The sequence below is a fragment of the Lissotriton vulgaris genome, chromosome 9 (genome assembly GCF_964263255.1).
Source record: "Lissotriton vulgaris chromosome 9, aLisVul1.2, whole genome shotgun sequence".
NCBI lineage: Eukaryota > Metazoa > Chordata > Amphibia > Caudata > Salamandridae > Lissotriton > Lissotriton vulgaris.
The window spans coordinates 840,057,717-840,073,524 of record NC_141697.1 but is presented as its reverse complement, the minus strand read 5'-3'; the positions used below and the strand labels follow the sequence as shown (position 1 = coordinate 840,073,524).

Here is a 15,808-nt window from a genome sequence, read left to right as displayed (position 1 = left end):
AGATACCTTCAAGGGATTTTAGTAAAACAAGAATTTTGGAATCATGTGGGCTTAGTGATTTGAGCCCACTAGTGCTGGTTATGCAACAACAGAGATTGATATATATTTAAGACTGTCACTTGTTAGTGATCAGAAAAAGGAGAGAGAAAAAAGGGATTGAAAGACGGGTGTATATTTAAAAAAATTATTTAATCTTTTATCAAATCAAGTTAAAATGTTGGGTACAAGATGAACGGCAATGACGCAGAAGGGAAAATACATTAGTCTACACAGCCCTTACTACATCAATTGCTCAAGCTTTTCTACCTATCACAGAATTAATTAAACATTCAATGGTAGATAGAGCCACAGTCGACGTTTCGGTCTCTATTCTTTCGTGTGAGAGACCATCCTCAGGACATGGATTTCATATCTTGAGTACCCTGGTCACGCTTTGAGCTTTCTGTAATCACAAGCCAATACTGATAACCAGTCTAATTGAAATGAAGAACGTCTGCCTTTAAGACAGTGTTGCGTGGACTAACACGAGGGTCTAAACAAATGGTCTCTGATGCTCAAAGAGTGAACAGGGTACTCAAGATATGAAATCGATGTCCTGAGGATGGTCTCTCACACTTCCTGTGCGGGTGCCTGGAGATGAAGATGCTGCAGGCATCCAGGAGAGAAGTGTCCGGTTGGATACAAGGGTGGATCGAAGATGTAGAGTACCTGAAAACAGAGGGGACAGAGTCTGGGTCACTCAGCAGTGACCAGGGTGGAACCAGGAAGGAACCAGGCAGTGTCGGGCGCAATCAGGTGGTTGTCATGAAGCTTGTCTCCGCGCCACGTGGACTTTGGGGCACCGAGGATGTCCAGGAGTGGATCACGAGCTGTCCGACAAAGACTCTCGCTGTCGGCGGTGACGGCTTCCGGATCGGAGCAAACAGACCTTAGCAAATGCAACCCACGCAGGATTCGAAGATCGCTTCTTACTCGGACCAGCAAGGGGAACGAGGGCCAGTCTGGAGCAACCAGACTAGCAGTGTAAATGTAAAGGTTTGTTGGTACTGGGGCCACTAGCCAACGGGCAAGCGACCTGACCATTGAGTCAAGCAGAAAAATGCAGAAGGGCCCCACGCAGCACTCGGTGAGTGTGGAGGGGTGAGCTTTGGTGCAAAAGCTGCTCGGGCCTCGGGCTTCTCAAACCCCAATGCACAGCATCGAGGGAGCCTCGGGAGCTGCACGGTCAGCACTTTGTGGTTTTTCCAAGATGGCCGGCCCCACGCTTCAGGTCGCCTCCACGGGTCTCAGATTCTCTGAGACTGTGGATCGGGCTGTTGGAAAGCAGGAAAGCTGGGTCTTTTCGATCTCTGTCACTCGATTTCCGGCAGGAACTGCAACAAAGCAAACAGTGAGGCGCTGGATGGTGCCTGTTTGCACAGGGTGGTCACTCCTTGACCACAAGGGAGATTCTTCAGCCTTCCACGTTGAGTGGGATGTCGAAGGGTCCAGAGTTCTGTATCAAAGTTTCAGTCAGGATAATCTGATGTGCGCTGGCACTGCTCCCACCTTTATTCCAAATCTGTGGGCTGGATTACCTGCTAGGTCCCTCCTATGGGTGGGACCCAGGAAAGGGGTGGTTACACCCCTTTCCCTTTGTCCAGTTTCGCGCCAGGACTGGGGCTGGAGTGCCCCAGAACCGGTTTGACTAGATTATGCATGGGAAGCCTTGTGCTCCCCAGGCAGTGTCTAGTGTCTTTCAGCCCACCCTGCCCCAATCCACTATCTCCTGTCTGGGGAGGTGTAATACCTCCCTGCAACAGGAAACCTTTTGTCCAGGCCTCCCCTGCCAAGTTTCGGTCAGCAGTAGGAGGTCAGACTTGTGTCTGTGGCAGCAGCATCCATTTTGTGATGCTGAGGCTCTGGTTAGGATTAACCGCATTTTAGCAAAGTAACATGTCTTCTCCCTCTAGAGGGGTGGAATGCTACCCCCGTCACCAGGACTGGCAAGGGGGTAGTATTCCAAAGCGTATGACACCTTACACGACATGTTTTGATGAAGTCAAACCAAAGTTAGCACATAACCGCAAGGATTATAATGCACTTAAGAGTATATGGTATGGCAATATCCCGGAACAGCTAAGGGAGTTGGTCCCGACAGCTGCAGACAGGCTCAGCTCATGCTAGAGCACCGTCTCACATAAAACCAAGCACTCTGCCTCCAGGATTGTTAAGGCCTGCCATAGGAGTGACTTATAGGTATATATGTGTCCAGATATAGGTTTAGATATAGGTATACTATATCTAAGCAAGGGGTGATTACACCACCTTGCCCCAGCTGAGTGATCAGCCAGTTGTGTCAATTTAAGTACCAGCCAGGGGTGGCAAAAAGATATGCTGCAGCCCCTGGTAGGCCTTGGATGCACCTATGTCCTGGGCACCTATAGTGCACTGTACAGGGGCTGACAAGGTGCCCAGTACCAAATTGGTTATGCTCCGATAGTGCATGGCGTCCATTTTACAGAGAGAGCAGATAGCCTGGGAACCTGATTAGCAGGATCCCAGGCCAACTAAGTCGAAAACCAGCTAAACACAAGGCAAAAAATCTGGGGTAACCATAGTCAGGTATCCACCCTTCTACATACCCCCCCACCCCCAAACGAAAGGAGATAAGGCTATCCTTGACCAGGTAAGCCTATTTTACCTGAGTGGCCATATAAGGAGGAACCTGCACTGGCATGGTTACCCCCTGTGTCATGTTCCACCAGGTAAACCCTCACCCTAGGGGTATCAGAGGGTCTCCACCATGGGGAATTACTACCTGTGGTGTGTTTTGGCAAAGTAAAAGGCGGGAGTTGAGATGGAGTACTGAAGTGAGGCTCCACTAATGTAGGGCTCAGATTTCTCCAATCATCTTCCACCATGTGTGCCTTTCTTTCCTTGACTGAGTTGCACTGTGCTCTCAGGGTCAACCTCTGGCTGCCTACAGCTGGAGGCTGGGTCCCTTTGGTTGGCTTACTGGAGGGACAGGTCAGGTTTGGGGCCTTGGGGTCCCAGGTTTGGCTGTGCCCAACAGTGTCCATTTGGGGGAGGTCACTAACTAGTTGTAGATCCGTCATGAGTTTTTAAAGTTTTCACCTTGCTAGGGCTGCTAGCTTTGGTGCCCCTAATCTGCTGATGGGGGTGTTTTATTTGACAGGGGGCACTTTGGGGCTCACTGACCTTCCTGACCTCTGCAGCCCTGGGCTGACTGAGGCAGGGAAGAGAGAGGCAGGTTACCTGCTCCAGACTGGGTCCCACCTTGAAAGGGTCCACTGACATCAGGGGCTCTGCCAGGCTAGGCTAGGCATGACTACCCCTGGGGCAGTTTCTTCGCAAGGGGTAAGATCAGTTCCCTGAGGAAGCTGATCCTATTATAATGTCTGGTGGGAGGGAGATTTCTCTTCCTCCTCAATGCTCTCTGTTTGTGTGGAGTGATCCATAGTTTCAGGCTTCACAACACATGAATCAGTTTGAGTTTGGGCTGTGGCCATCACAGCCCCACAAACCGTTTCAGGAAGGGACTCAGTTTGGGTATGGGCTGTTACCATCACAGCCCTGCTAATCTGCCTAGGAAGGGAGTCTGCTGAAGATGGGGCGGAGACTTGCACAGCTCTACCAACCTTTTCAGGAAGGACATCTTGGATTGGGGCTGTGGCTATCACAGCCCCACTAACCTTTCCATGGAGATTTACCATTCTAGAATGGGTTTCCTGTTCAACCTCAGCCCAGGCTGAAATTTCCAAATCATTTCCAAGTAGACAATCTAGAGGCAAGTTTGCTGACACTGCCACTCTTTTTGAGCCAGCAACACCTCCCCAGCTGAGATTTACTACTGCCATGGGATGATTGGTTTGTATTCCATCAATATTGGTCACCTGGTATGTGGCACCAGGTAAAAATTGCCTTGAGGGGACTAGACACTCAGTCACCATAGTGATGCTAGCCCCTGTGTCTCTAAAGGCCTCAACTTTCAGACCATTGAGGAGGGGCTCCTGTCTGTACTTGCTCAAAGTGTTTGGGCAAGCAGTGAATTTGGCAAACCCCATGCCATTGTCACAGACAAGAGTAGCTGTAGTAGGGAACCTGGTTAGGCCAGAGTCCACCTGAGTTCCAAAAGTAAACCCAACCAAATTCTTGGGGGTGCTCCCACCACCTGGGGGATTACTGCTAACAGTAACAGGAGGTGTTGGAGCTTTACTTGGAGGTATATTTTCTTTGTTACTATTCTTTGGACATCAGCTGTCTGTTTTCCAGTGGCCAGTCTGTTTACAGGCATGGCAGTAAGGTTTCCTCTGGGTAGAGGAGTTGTTTTGGGACCCACCCCCATCCTTGGAGTTTTGGGGCCCTGTGGGAGACTTGTCTTTAGATTTATCCCCACCCTCCTCTGGAGCCTTGGAAGTATCCTTCTTTTGGTTATTACTCTGATTCTTGGGCCTAATCCTGGTTCTGACCCATTTGTCTGCCCTCTTACCCAATTCTTGGGGAGAGGCCAAATCTGAGTCCACCAGGTGCTGGTGCAAAAGCTGGTTCTGACAATTACTTAGGATCTGCTCCCTCATAATCAAATTATACAATCCTGTGTAGTCATGTACTTTGCTGCCATGTAGCCAACCTTCCAGAGCCTTAGTAGCACAATCTACAAAATCAGTCCAGTCCTGAGTCTGTGTCTTCTGGGTATCTCTGAACATTAACCTGTACTGTTCAGTGGTTAAGCCAAACCCATCAATTAGAGCACTCTTCAGAACAGTGTAGTTTTTAGCATCCTCGGATCTAACTGTGAGGAGCTTATCTCTCCCTTTCTCAGAAAAGGAGAGCCATAAGATTGCAGCCCACTGGTCTTGAGGAACCCATGCAGGCTCTCTCAAGAGCGGTTATCCACTTGTGGATGTCATCCCCATCTCTGTAGGGAGGCACAATCTTGCTCAGGTTTCTATGATCATAGAACCGGTCTGTCTCTTTAGGTATAATGCTGTCACCAGTGGGTATCTCCCCACACAATTGTTGTTCCCTTGCTAAAGCACCACCTTGCCCCAGCTGAGTGATCAGCCAGTTGAGTCAATTTAAGTACCAGCCAGGGGTGGCAAAAAGATATGCTGCAGCCCCTGGTAGGCCTTGGATGCACCTATGACCTGGGCACCTATAGTGCACTGTACAGGGGCTGACAAGGTGTCCAGTACCAAATTGGTTATGCACCTATAGTGCATGGAGTCCATTTTACAGAGAGAGCAGATAGCCTGGGACCCTGATTAGCAGGATCCCAGGCCAACTAAGTCGAAAACCAGCTAAACATAAGGCAACAAATCTGGGGTAACCATAGTCAGGTATCCACCTTCCTACAACCACCAACACCATGTCCACCACCACATCCACCACCACTACGTCCACCACCACCATGTCCACCACCACGTCCACACCACCACCATGGCCACCACCACCACCATGTTCACCACCACGTTCACCACCACCACGTCCACCACCGCCACGGCCACATCCACCACCATGTCTACCACCACCATGTCCACCACCACCACGTCCACAACCACCACGTCCACCACCACCACATCCACCACCACCACACCCACACGCACCACCACCACATCCACCACCACAACCACATCCATCACCACTACGTCCACCACCACCATGTCCACCACCACCACATCCACAACCACCACACCCACCTCGACCTCCACCACCACCACGTCCACCACCACCACTACTACCACCACATCCACCTCCACCATGTCCACCACTACCATGTCCACAACCCCCACGTCCTCGACCACCACCACGTCCATCAACACCATGTCCACAACCACCACCACTGTGTCCACCACTGTGTCCACCACTATGTCCACCACCACTTACACCACGAGGCCCTGACCACGCCCACCACCACCACCACGTCTACCACCACCACCACGTCCACCACATCCACCACCACTACGTCCACCACCACCATGTCCACTACCACTACGTCCACCACCACCACATCCACCACTACCACACCCACCTCCAGCTCCACCTTGTCCACCCCCACCACCACCACCACCGCCGCCACGTCCACCACCACCATGTCCACCACCATGTCCACCACGTCCACCACCATGTCCACCACCACCACATCCATCACCACCACATTCATCACCACCATATCCATCACCACCATGTCCATCACCACCATGTCCACAACGACCAACACCACCACACCCACCACCACCACCACGCCCACCACATCTACCACCACCATGTCCACCATCACCATGTCCACCACCACCAAGTCCACCACCACCAAGTCCACCATCACCAAGTCCACCACCACCACACCCATCACCACCACACCCACCTCCATCACGTCCACCACCACTACCACCACCGCCACCCTGTCCACCATGTCCACCACCACCATGTCCACCACCACCATGTCCTCCACCACCACCACTTCCATCACCAACATGTCCACAACCACCACATCCACCACCATGTCGGCCACCACCACGTCCACCATGAGGCCACTACCATGTCCACTACCACCACCATGCCTACCTCCACCACCACCACATCCACTACCACCACCACGTCCACCACCACCACATCGACCACCACCACCACATCCACCATCACCACATCTACCACCACCACGTCCACCACCACCACGTCCATCACCACCACGTCCATCACCACCATGCCCAACCTTCTGACTCATCTCAAACTTCTTCTACTACTCCTTTCCAGTGCACTACCCTATCTCTCATCCTATACATCTATCAATATATCCTCTACATCCACTCTCTCATTTATCCCAAACCCCATACCACCACTATGATTGCCAAAATAACCCTTTCTAGACTCTCTCCTACTCACCCCTCCTTGTAAACTCTTTCCTCTGAGTCCTCCCCTCCAAAACTCCTTTTTATTCATCTAAAAGCCTCCTTCTCTTGCTAAGACCTAAATAAATAAATAAATAAATCTTTCACTCTTTTATCCCTCCACTATCCTTTTCTATCGAAATTAACAGACTAACATGTTCACTTCTCAAATTCTATATTAAACTATACTAATATACTACCCAAATAACTGAACAACATATCCACTACTCAAATTACTTCATTTTTTTTTACTATACTAATTTTCAACAGTAATCCTTTATGGGTTCCCGGAGTGGCGTGCTACTTGCCAGAAAAGCGATTCAACACCCATCAGGGGTAACAAGTGCTATATGAATGCAAATCTTTCTTCCCCTTTTTATTCCTCCGCTATCCTTCTCACTCCAAGTAACTGACTAATATCCACCACTGAAATTACTTCATATTTCACCCTATTAATTCACCACTAATCCTTTGTAGGCTTCCTGAATAGCGTGCGTCAACAAGCGCTATATAAATACAAACCTTTGTCCTCCTCTAACACTCTGCTATCATTCCAAATCCAAAAAAAACTGACTAACTTATCTACCACTTAAAATGTACTTGCATGTTTCACTATACTAATTCAACACTAATCCTCTATGGGTCCCAGAATAGCGTGGTACTCGCCGAAAAAGCGCTTAGACGCTCCGTCAGAGGTAGTAAGCGCTAAATAAATGCAATTACAATACAATACAATCACTAAGCTGGTTTGAACCTAGCAAACCGTCAACTGTCTCCAGCAATATAGTTTATGTGCCAGTCTAATGCAGGTGGTGGAGGGAAAAGAACAAGTTGATGCCTTTGCGTCACATGTATTCATCAGAGAAACACTGTTCAGTGGTTTAAAAAGAGACCCTAGCATAATATTGGGCAGTGACACACTTTGGGGCATATTTACAAGGAAATGGCAGAGTTGTGGCAAATTGTGCAGCATTGTGTTCCATTTCCAAAATGCAGGGATGCACCGTATTTATAACTATACGTTATGTGTTTTCCTTATAGCTGGGGCCAAAAATAGCTGTCTAGCACAAACACAGACACCCTTGCGCCCTAGCGCAAGGATGCCTGCATTGCAGGGAATGATTGTTTGTGCAGGAAGGGACACCTTCCTGAATATAAACAATCATTGAGGACATTTTTCTCTTTCTACGTGTGCTTAATACCATTTTTTAAATATGGTGCAGGGCACTGCGCCACCGGAACGTCAGTAAAAGTAACGTTCCTAAGATGAAACCCCCTTGTAAATATACGTTTTTCCTTTCAGGCATACACTTCTCAATCAAAACTGACGACAAAGCGTTAATATATGTTGTCACCACCAAAGGATCAATTAGGGCCACACCCATAATATCTTGTTGGTTTTTGGGTCTGGAGGGTAACAACTTCAAGGTACAATATGTTCCAGGGACACATAACATTGCTGCAGATGTTCTATCTCGAGCTCTCGTAGACCAACCAGAAGAAAATTTCAAAGAGTGAGTGTTACTTTAGCTCTCAAGTATGAACAAGACTGAACAGGAGGTGTGCATGCAGAAGGATAAAGGAATGAAATGGCTGATAGAACTCATACAAAAAGGGTGGCCTGACTGTTGCAGAAGAGTTCCCATGGGGTTGGCTAAGTTTTGGGAAGTTAGATTTGAGTTGAGCATCCAAAGGGAAATTGTTTACAGAAGTGAGAAAAAAGTACTTTCAGAGACAATTAAGGAGAAAATAGTAGATCTGGCACACTAGGGCCATTTGGGACACAGGCTCTCCAAGAATAATGTGTATTTTGAATACCGGTGGCCAGCCATGGACATTATAGTAGAGGTAAAGGTTAAGAACTGTCCTGAGTGTTTATATAGAGTGACAAAACCCATCAGGTCAGGAAACCTCTGATGTCCCAGCAAAGGTTCCAGATATGCCATGTACTAAAATGGCTCATAATATAATTGGCTCATTAAAACTCAAAACTCTTAAGGGAGAGATTCATTCTTGTATCAATAGATTACCATACATGATGGATCACGACTAAATGTGTACATCAAATAAACAGAGAGACCTTAATCAATTTCGTCAAAGATTGAGCTGCGCCTGAGGTTCTAGTTATGGACAACGGGGTACAATTTACCTCGGATTCCATAAAAGTAATCCTTAGTAGACTCCACATTCAACACTATAGGACTGCCTTGTAATTGCCCCAAGCAAATGGAGTCAAAAGAATAAACAGAATGGTAAAAGAATGCTTGCAGAGGGCAGAAGTTACAGGATTTTCAGCCAAGCTAGTACTTCAGTAACTATATGGGCACACAGCAGAGCACCACATTTCATTACCAGGATCTCTACTTTTTTTAGTCTTAAAGGGATGAATCCTGAAACGAAAATGTCAGCTTCATGGTTGAAAAAGAGGGTAATATGTGAGGTGGACACGGAAAAGATATCTGAGAGCATATCTGCACACCAAGACAAATACAACAACAGATATGATGTAAGTAAAATGTGAAAACTCCTTCATTCAAGGATTGAGATTGGGTAGGGGTAGATCTTCCTAAACCACACAGACATCCTGGCTCCAGGTTTACATTAACCATAAAAATATCTCGATTGGGAAAGAATGTGGTAAAGTTAGAAAGCGGTCAAACATGGGGTATAGATAAGATTGTTCCTCGTGATCCTGCTCAAGTAAAGGCACATAATGAAGTTGGTCAGTACCAATGTAGGCATTCAGAAAATGATCTTGGGATGTCCAGAAAAAACGCGGAGGATGCGTTCTGTTCCATTTTGGCAGAGGTACTATGCCATGAAATTATTTCTTTTGAATGTGTATTGTTTTCTTATTGTGTCTTTTGCAATCCTATGCATGTATTGTCTTTTTAGATGTGTATCTTATTTATTTTTCCATAACTATTGTCTCTGTTACAGCTTGGGACCCACTTTTGGAGTGCCACCTCTCCTTAGATTTAGTTTACATGCCTTGTTACCTTACTCTACCTTGTTTTTTTTTATTAGCCTTGAATCTCTTTCCCTGCTTAGGGAGATTTGTTATAATTATAATCCCTTGGTATTTTACTCCTTTACCCCCTCCTGTTTCTTACCTTGGAAATGTTCCTGGCAACTATAAAAGTAACATTCTATGTCATGCTCACAGCTGATATGATGCTAATAAAATAAGTTAACTGTAGGAAGCTGACTAAGTATATGGTGCTCACTTATGTAAGTGTAGCACCCTGCACTAATCCAGACAACTGTTATGGTGATTTTAGTTGTCTTAGACAACCTTCGAACGCTCTCTAAGTGATAGCAGTGGAGAGCAGCCTACAGGCTTTGTCTAGAAGGAGTGTAAACCAGCCTGTTTTACCAGTACTAATCATATAGTGTAGGTTAAGTGAAAAAGAACCACACAGTGTAGTTATAAAATATGTATTTATTATAAACACTCACTAACACATTGCAATATCTACTACCCACAGATATAATCACAATACACACAATACTTTGATAATAGAACAAGTAGCACAAATACACAGTGGTCTCGGGGGGGGGGGGGGAGGGCAAATCATATACTAATAAAGTAGACTGCGAACCACGACCTAAGCTGAGATTGGATGTAGGGGACCCAAGGAACCAACCAAGATAAGTAACAAGGAACCCCACGGAGGCTGTGTGCAGAGTAGGAACATGACAGCATGCTCAATATAAGTCAATGGGTTAGTCGCAGTTTCAGTTTTTAAGAAGAAGGGCCCTTCCCAGAGGCACCCTGAAGAAACCCTCTGAAAGATGGAAGTTTGGAGAGTCAGATGCAGGAGAGTTGATGGTGCTCTTGAGGCTGCAGCTATGCAGACCAGGCGATGCTGTGGAAGACCAGGAGTCATTCACGAGCTGTCCAACGCTGGATATCAAGAGCCAGGGGGTCGGAGACCGTCGGGAGCACCAACAAGCCTTGGCAATGGTAACAAGCATAGTAGACGAAAAGGGTGCAGTGTCGGACCAGCAATGTCCAAGTGACTCACCACAAGCAGGTAAGTCAGAGCAAGCCGGAGAGCCCACTGGAGCCAAACAAGATCCACAAGAGGACTCATGGGCCTAAGGCACAGGAGTCGCAAGGGGACCTCTAGCAGCTCACCATTGATGAAGGCCCACAGTGCAGAAGATGCGGTGAGGATGAAAATCTTGGGAGCAAGAGATGCTTGAGGCTGGAGCTTCTTGGAGCCCGAAGATCTCTGATGAAGAGAGTCAACAAGCATTGGCAATGGCAAGTTGATGCGGTGCATAGGGGCACTGCTTCAGCGGTTCTGACGAGGGATACTGGCTTCAAACTTGCTGTGAGAACAGTGCAGGCCTCCAGGGAGTTGCAGAACCACCACCTGTGTTGCTGAACATTTTAGAGTCCGTAGGAGCTCAGGAACAGCAGACCAGTCAGCTTTGTTGCAGTGCCTGCAGATGCAGGGAAGTGTCTCCTTCACTTCAAGGGAGATTCTTTTGAGTGTCTTGGATGTCCACAGGCCTGTAGAAGAACCTGTATGGAGCACAGGCAGAGACAACACAGATGACTGCCAGGGAGAATAGACCAAGAGCAAAAAGAGTCTTCCCAGTTGCAGTCTCGGGTTCACAAAGATAATTCCAGCGAAATACAAAGTGCCCAGATGGTTGAAGATGAAGTGGTTTTGGATCTGAATCTTGTCCCATGATGAATCTAAGGAACCACCCATAGGTAAGTCCTTAAGTACCCCAAGGAAAGGGTTGGGACGATTCAGGGGTCCCTCCTGCAGGTGGGGCTGGACAGTGGGGAGATACGCTCATGTCCTTTGTCCAGTTTAATGCCAGACCCTGAACTGGTTGCAACTAGAGTATGCAAGGAGGGCACCAAATGTGATCTACAAATCAATTTAGTGGCACTGGCAGGTGCCCTCATCTTGGCCCAATATTCCAATTCCTGTCTAAGCGGTGGTCACACCTCCATGTGACAGAAAACCTGTTGTCCTGCCTTACCCTGCTCGAGCTTGGCTCGGCAGCAGGAGGGCAGAATTATGTCTCTGGACAGCAGCATCCAAAGTTTGATGTCCGGGCCTAGAAGACTGGTTCCGAGAGCACTGAGCGCCTCCCGGAGGAGCTTTACAGTGCATGGGGTATGATTCCAACATGTTTTATACCAAACATGACAGGGTTCGTTATAGCCGGTTTAAAGTTAGCCATCACGGGAAGACACATGGCCACTCTATGTATCGTAATGGCTGATGCACTTACAAGCTGGGATAATGGACTATGTGGGTTGTAGGGGTGTCCAGCTCATGCAGAGGCACCCTCACACTGATAACCCAGCACCCTGCCTTCAGGATTGAAAGGGCTGCCTTAGGGTGACTTATAGGTTTCAAGTGCAGTGACGTCAGATATAAGGAAACCCATATTCGTCGTAAGTAGTGCTAGCACCAGATTACACTGGCGGCAATGGTAGGCCTGTAGCCACAATTTGAGTGGTCTCCCTTGAGTGGCATAATACATGCTTTGGCCCATGGGGGGCCCTGGTGTACCTATGCCCTGCATACCTTTGTACCATATACTAGGGACTTACAAGGGTATACCAGTAGCCAATCTGGGGTGTACCTATGTACTAACCATGTCCAATTTAGGGAAGAATCAAGAGACTGAGGTCCTGCTTAGCAGTATGCTAGTCAGACTAGTCAGAAAAACATAAAGACACCAGCAAAAAGTGGGGGTGACAATGAAAGCAGATCCTACTTTCCTACACTAACCTACTTCCAAAGTTGTGTCTTCATTTCAACAGTCACCTGTACTATGGGATTGCCAGAGGGCATGACCTCTCTTCAAACCTGGTATGTGAATAACTAACAATGTTAAATCCTGCCTAGGTATACATTTGTTGGAACAGATTTCCCTAAAACGACCAGTGAGGTGTTTACCCATAACTCCTCATCTCAAATTTGTTTGCTAATACAACAAAATTTCCGTTTAAAACAGGCACTAGCGCTTTGAAGGTGAAATCTATCCACAGCCCTAATATGTAGTGGCTCCTGCTAACCTAGTATTCTGGATCTATTAGAGGAAGGTCTGCCAGTGGACCTTATGGACATAAAAGTCAGCAATCTCAGTGCAGTACTGCAACCCTCACATATTGCCTTTTCCATAGCTAGAACTGCTATTTGAGCACTGACACAAATATCTAACCTTGCCAAATACAACCCAGTCCAAACCTGCATCCTGTCCTGTAATTCCAAGACTAATGCATTGTTAGAAATGAGGGTCTCCAGATGGCAAGTTGTTACCCTGTCCAAGTAGGGACCCTACTTCTTAGTCAAGGGGATACACTTCTAAAATAATCCCTGCTCACCCCTTTGGTAGGTTGGCACGAGCAGTCCGGCTTATCTCAGTGGCAGTGTGTGAAGCATTTGCACATTCCCTACAGTAATACAGAGAAACCCACAAGAAGACACCACGCCAGTTTTAGAAAAAAAGTCCAATATTTTACCTGTGCAAAACAAGATGAAAAAGTAAACAAACCCACCATACAGTTCTTAGAAATATCAATAAGCAACCATCCAGGGCTATCACAGCATTGTGAACAACAAATCCAAACAGTTCCGGCTAACCATGGCGTTGCAGGCCTTCTACGGTGTCAGGAAGACCTGCAAAACAGTACCTTTAGAGATGCAGGCCATCGGGGATCTCTTTTTGAGCTCTGAAAAGCTGACGTCGGCAGGCATTAGTTCTGGAGATCAGTGCAAGAGTTGTCGGGCCCTAGAAGTCACACACGTTGCAGATCAAACTGCTCACGGTGGAGTGCTGGCATCTGGGATGCGGTGCGAAGTGCAGCATGTGGTGCCCTCAGGGTGCAGTTCAAGAAGTGGCTCAGTGACGGTCGTCCAGCGGAGATGCTGAGACCAGGCCTGGTGTGTGAAGTGATGCAGGCTCGTAGCGATGCTGGCAGGTCTCGGTGCAAGCAGCATTGTCGTCTTTGCTGAAGTACTGTCGTTGGTTGATGAACCGGTGTTGATGACGCTGGTGTGGATAGGCTAAGGCTTTGATGTAGGATGAGGGCATTGCGCCATGTAACTTATGAGCACTGCCCTCGAACCACGGTGCAAGCAGTAGTGTAGAAGTCGCCGTGGAGCATCGTCATCAGGGAAATTAGGGAGGCGGCGTTAAGTGAGGCAGTGCGAAGTGTGGTGCCCACAGATCACGGTGCAAGCAGCATCAGGGTGCCTCTTCAGTGAGATTAGGGTTGGGGTGCAATGTGTAGCGGTGCCATCTGCTGTGCATTCAGGACACGAAGCCGGAATTGGTGTCGGTGGATGCGTCATGTTGCTTTTTCTTCACTTGCAGCACAAAACACACAGCTCCTAGTTCTGGTAGCCGATGAACTTGAAGTCTTTACTGTCCTCGAGACATCAGGTGGCAAGCTCTATCTCAAGCCCTTGGAGAAACTCAAATAAAGAAGTGGCAGAAATTCAGTCCAGTCCTTTCTCTGCCCAAGACAGTAGCAGCCACTGCAGGCCAACACAGCAAAGCACACAGCAAAATGGTAGTTCCTCCTCACAGCTTCTCCAGGTCTTCTTCTTGGCAGGTTCCTTGATTCATAAGAGTTCTATATTCTAGGGTCTGGGCCCCAATATTTTTACCACATTTCCCTTTGTTCTATTGTGACAGAGAATGTCTGGGATTAGTTCAAACCAGTTCTGTTATATCTGGTCTAGCTTCCTGGCAGGAGGTGGAGACAGCATTGTTTAGGGCAGACCAGGCCTTTTTAGGTACAAGGAAATCTCCTCCCACTACTCTAAATCAAGCCCAGGTCCATTCAGCCCAGCCCACTCATCCAGGAAAGGCAGGACACACCTCAACCTCTCCAGTGGCTGTCTACAGTGAATACACATCCCCAGCTCTTGTCGCTCCAAAGGCAGACAGTCAATCCACAACCCAACAGAGGCGCACCGGATGGTTAAGCAAGAAGCTGCCTACTTTCTAAAAGTGGGATTTACAAATTCACACTTTAAAAACCATCTTTACTAAAAGATGTATTTTTAAATTCTGAGTTCAGACATACTAAACTCCATTCTCCCATCTTGTCCCAGTGGAAAGTTATACTTGTAAGATGTTACAAAGTATCTCCCATTCTATCCTATGGGACAGAAAGCCTTTCAATAGTGAAAAACAAATTGCACTGTATTTCACTATCAGGACATGTCGCACACACCAGTACATGTCCTACCATGTCCTACCATTCATATATACTGCATCCTGCCCATGGGTGCCTTACATGTGAGAAAAACAAAGTTTAGGGGCCTGGCAAGTGGGTGCTAGGTTGATATGGCGATCACAAACTGTGTGCAGGCACTACATTGGCAGGTCTGAGATACCTTTACAGGGCTACTCATGTGGGTTGCACAGTCAGTGCTGCAAGTCCACTAAAACCTATTACACTGTTACAGTGACCCAGATTTCTCATCAGAAATGTGTTATTAAGGATTTGGTGGTGCAGTTAAAGGGCATCCCAGGATGCTTTACTGATGCAGATGGATTAATCATGTCAGGGGGAACATGATCGGAAACTGCAAAGCCACATGACATAATCTGCAAAGGCACTCAATTTCAATGGCACCACTGTCCCCTCAACATTGAACAACAGTGTTTCTTATTTATCCTCACCTCATGCGTCTGGAAGAAGGTGGAATGCTGCAGCACCTCACGCATACTTCTCAGCCGGGTCAGATAGGCTACCTGCAACAGAGACAAACATTTGTATTTTTAGTTGTATTCCTCGAAGCACTATGAAGAAACTCTGCAACACACAAAGATTGGAAAGACCTGCCTGAAGAGATCCTCTTCATAGTCACCCTGCAGAAGTGTAGTTGTTTTCAGACTTCCACAGACCCTTCAGAATTTTGAAA

At 47.4% G+C, this 15,808-nt stretch overlaps 1 protein-coding gene across 3 annotated transcripts in view; it reads right to left on the bottom strand.

Moving 5' to 3' along the window:
* Positions 1-15,808, bottom strand: part of LOC147692342 (inositol-trisphosphate 3-kinase A-like) — a 913,921-nt gene that overhangs the window by 33,324 nt on the left and 864,789 nt on the right. For all 3 annotated transcript variants that reach the window (XM_086938574.1, XM_086938575.1, XM_086938576.1), the window contains exon 7: positions 15,567-15,638. In XM_086938574.1, the coding sequence (XP_086794700.1) occupies positions 15,567-15,638 (72 nt within the window). The remainder of the gene's footprint in view (positions 1-15,566; positions 15,639-15,808) is intronic.